Here is a 2,507-nt window from a genome sequence, read left to right on the forward strand (position 1 = left end):
ATGGAGCCCTCCTCGGCGCCCAATGCGATCGGCTCTACCGTGATGGAATCGTGCATCTCCGGTCAATCTCCACCGCCCTCCAAAAATTCATATTCTTTGGAGATTAGCCTAATTTCCGCTCAAGATTTGGCGCCGGTGTCGAAATCAATGCAACCCTACGCGGTGACGTGGATTTATCCTAATCGCAAGAACATTACCCAAGTCGACCAAGAAGGCCACAAAAATCCAAAGTGGAACGAGAAATTCAACTTCCGCCTAAAAGACGGTATGCCCGAGGACGCCACGGTCACCGTGGAGATCTACACGCTCTCCTGGTTTCGTGACGTCCTCGTGGGCAGTGTTAGTGTCCCCATTCGCGACCTAATTGCACCATTGGCCCAAACCCCACCCAACTGTAATAAAAACACGCGTTTTGTGACGCTCCAAATTCGGACCTCGTCCGGCTCCCCGCAGGGCATACTCAACATCGGAGTTACCCTGCGGGATGGCGCCACTATCAAAAGCGCGCCGCTCAACCGCCCTCCCGGCAAGGTTCTCCAGCAAGAACACGGAAACGAGGATCCGATCGACGATCATAAAATGGAATTAATCTCCAAAATTGAAATGTGGCGATCCATGAGCACCGGCTCCGGCCCCCAGGATGAGGATTTCACGTTGAAACCGGGCTCCATCGTCAACGGCTCCATGTGCGACAACGGCTCAGAGATTTGCTCCGATATAGGGCCGTCCGCCTCTGTCGTGGCGGCGGAGCTGGCCATGAAGCTAATGCCTCCCCCACCACCGCCGGCGAGGAAAGGTGCACAGAGTGACGATTCTAGCTCAATCCTAGGGGAGATGACACTTGAACAAGCTCAAGCTAGAGGGTATAAAGTCATGACCAAGGAGAGGTGGCGGAAGGCGGCGGTGAACGACGGTGACGACTCGGAGTTATCTGTCCGAAACCCAAAACGGAGCACCGAGGGCAGCCTATTTTCTTGCTTCGCAGTCGGTATTGAGTTCACGATAGTTTGCGGGGCCAGCAAGAAACCAAACAGCAAGAAACCGAGCAGCAGGAAGAAGAAATCTGGCGACGACAATTAAGATTTCTAATTTTAATTTGGAATTTCATCATTTGCAAATTTTTTTCCTTGGAAATTAAAATGTTGTTTAATTTAGCAGCCATTTCTTGTTTGATTGATCAGCAGAGACTCTTTCTGACATGTGAGGTGTTGTTAGAGGTAGACTGGACTATTTTTTAATCAGTTCGGATTTCGTATTTTTTATCGTGTTTCAATCTCGTTGCTTATTTTATAAATGGACCTCAATGTATATAATTACTTGTATAATTATATTTGTAACGTGCATTAATTATACTAGCATTCATCCGTGTACGGTATGCAAGGATGTAATAATTATGATTAAATGAAATAGTTAAAAAACTATTACTATAATTATATTATGAACAAAAATATCTAAATATAAAATAATTAAATATTACTATTTTGAAATAATTTCTAACAACACATAATGGTGTAATGAAAATATTGAATTCTTTTAAACAATTAATCTAAAGTTTAATACATTATATTTATACAAATCTCAAAAATTTATAAATGACAGTCCCTCTGTTATTCAAAAATAGTCATTTAATTTTTGTATATTTATAAAAATTAACTTCCCATTTATAAAAGGTACAAGTGTGATTGTTCGACATTTAGTTATGATGAGTTCAATAATTACACCCCTTCATTTATGGAGAAAGTGATTCACCTGTAATGTGCAATGAATCGGGAAAGTGGTGAAATCGTTAAGGCAAGAGAGAAAAGAGTAGTATTGTATCTTTCGTGTGTTATAATGGCAAGCATATCCCATATTTATAGGTGTTTACAATGAGGGCAAGTAGGTAATTTTACACCTGATAACGACCCCTAGGTTAGTTAGGAAGAATCTTTGATAAAAGTTGTCAGTGGCTGGCACGCCTTCAGTCTTTTCCAGCGCTGCCCGGGTCCGCCCAACTCTGAAGTTTTCTTCATAGATACGTCAGTCCTGCCCGGGTCTGCAGGTTACCTCTTCGCTGTTTTATTCCAGATCTGACCTTCGTTCCGCGTTCCTCCTCTCTGATCATGTCAGCCCTGACTCCTTAAGTGGCAGAATCCTCTCAAAATGGCCTTGAAGCTTCTATCCTTCGAGCTTTCCACAAAGGATACTATTCAAGTTCCTCTTCACTCTTTTGGTTCCAGGGTTGTAATCTTCGTTGCTTCCCGGTTTGCCTTACGCGTATTTTACTCCTCATCAAGTTATTACATCTCATTTATTATACAATTTTATTACATATATATATATATATATATATAGGGTCGCATTCAATGAAGACCGTTTCTTATATAGAGAATGAAGACCAAATCAAGGCCATTCATCTCAATCCAATCAATGATCCAGATTATTTCCTGATTTGATTTTTCATGTAATTAAATAATGGTTAATTACATTTATTTAATCCAAAAAGGGCAAAAACGTCCAATCAAATC

General features: G+C 41.6%; 1 protein-coding gene across 1 annotated transcript; it reads left to right on the plus strand.

Moving 5' to 3' along the window:
• LOC130998204 (uncharacterized) lies at positions 1 to 1,080 on the plus strand. Its single transcript, XM_057923634.1, has one exon. It carries the CDS (start codon positions 1 to 3, stop codon positions 1,078 to 1,080), a length of 1,080 nt encoding a protein of 359 aa, XP_057779617.1.
• Positions 1,081 to 2,507: the final 1,427 nt, after the last annotated feature.

This window comes from Salvia miltiorrhiza, chromosome 8 (genome assembly GCF_028751815.1).
Source record: "Salvia miltiorrhiza cultivar Shanhuang (shh) chromosome 8, IMPLAD_Smil_shh, whole genome shotgun sequence".
Lineage (NCBI taxonomy): Eukaryota > Viridiplantae > Streptophyta > Magnoliopsida > Lamiales > Lamiaceae > Salvia > Salvia miltiorrhiza.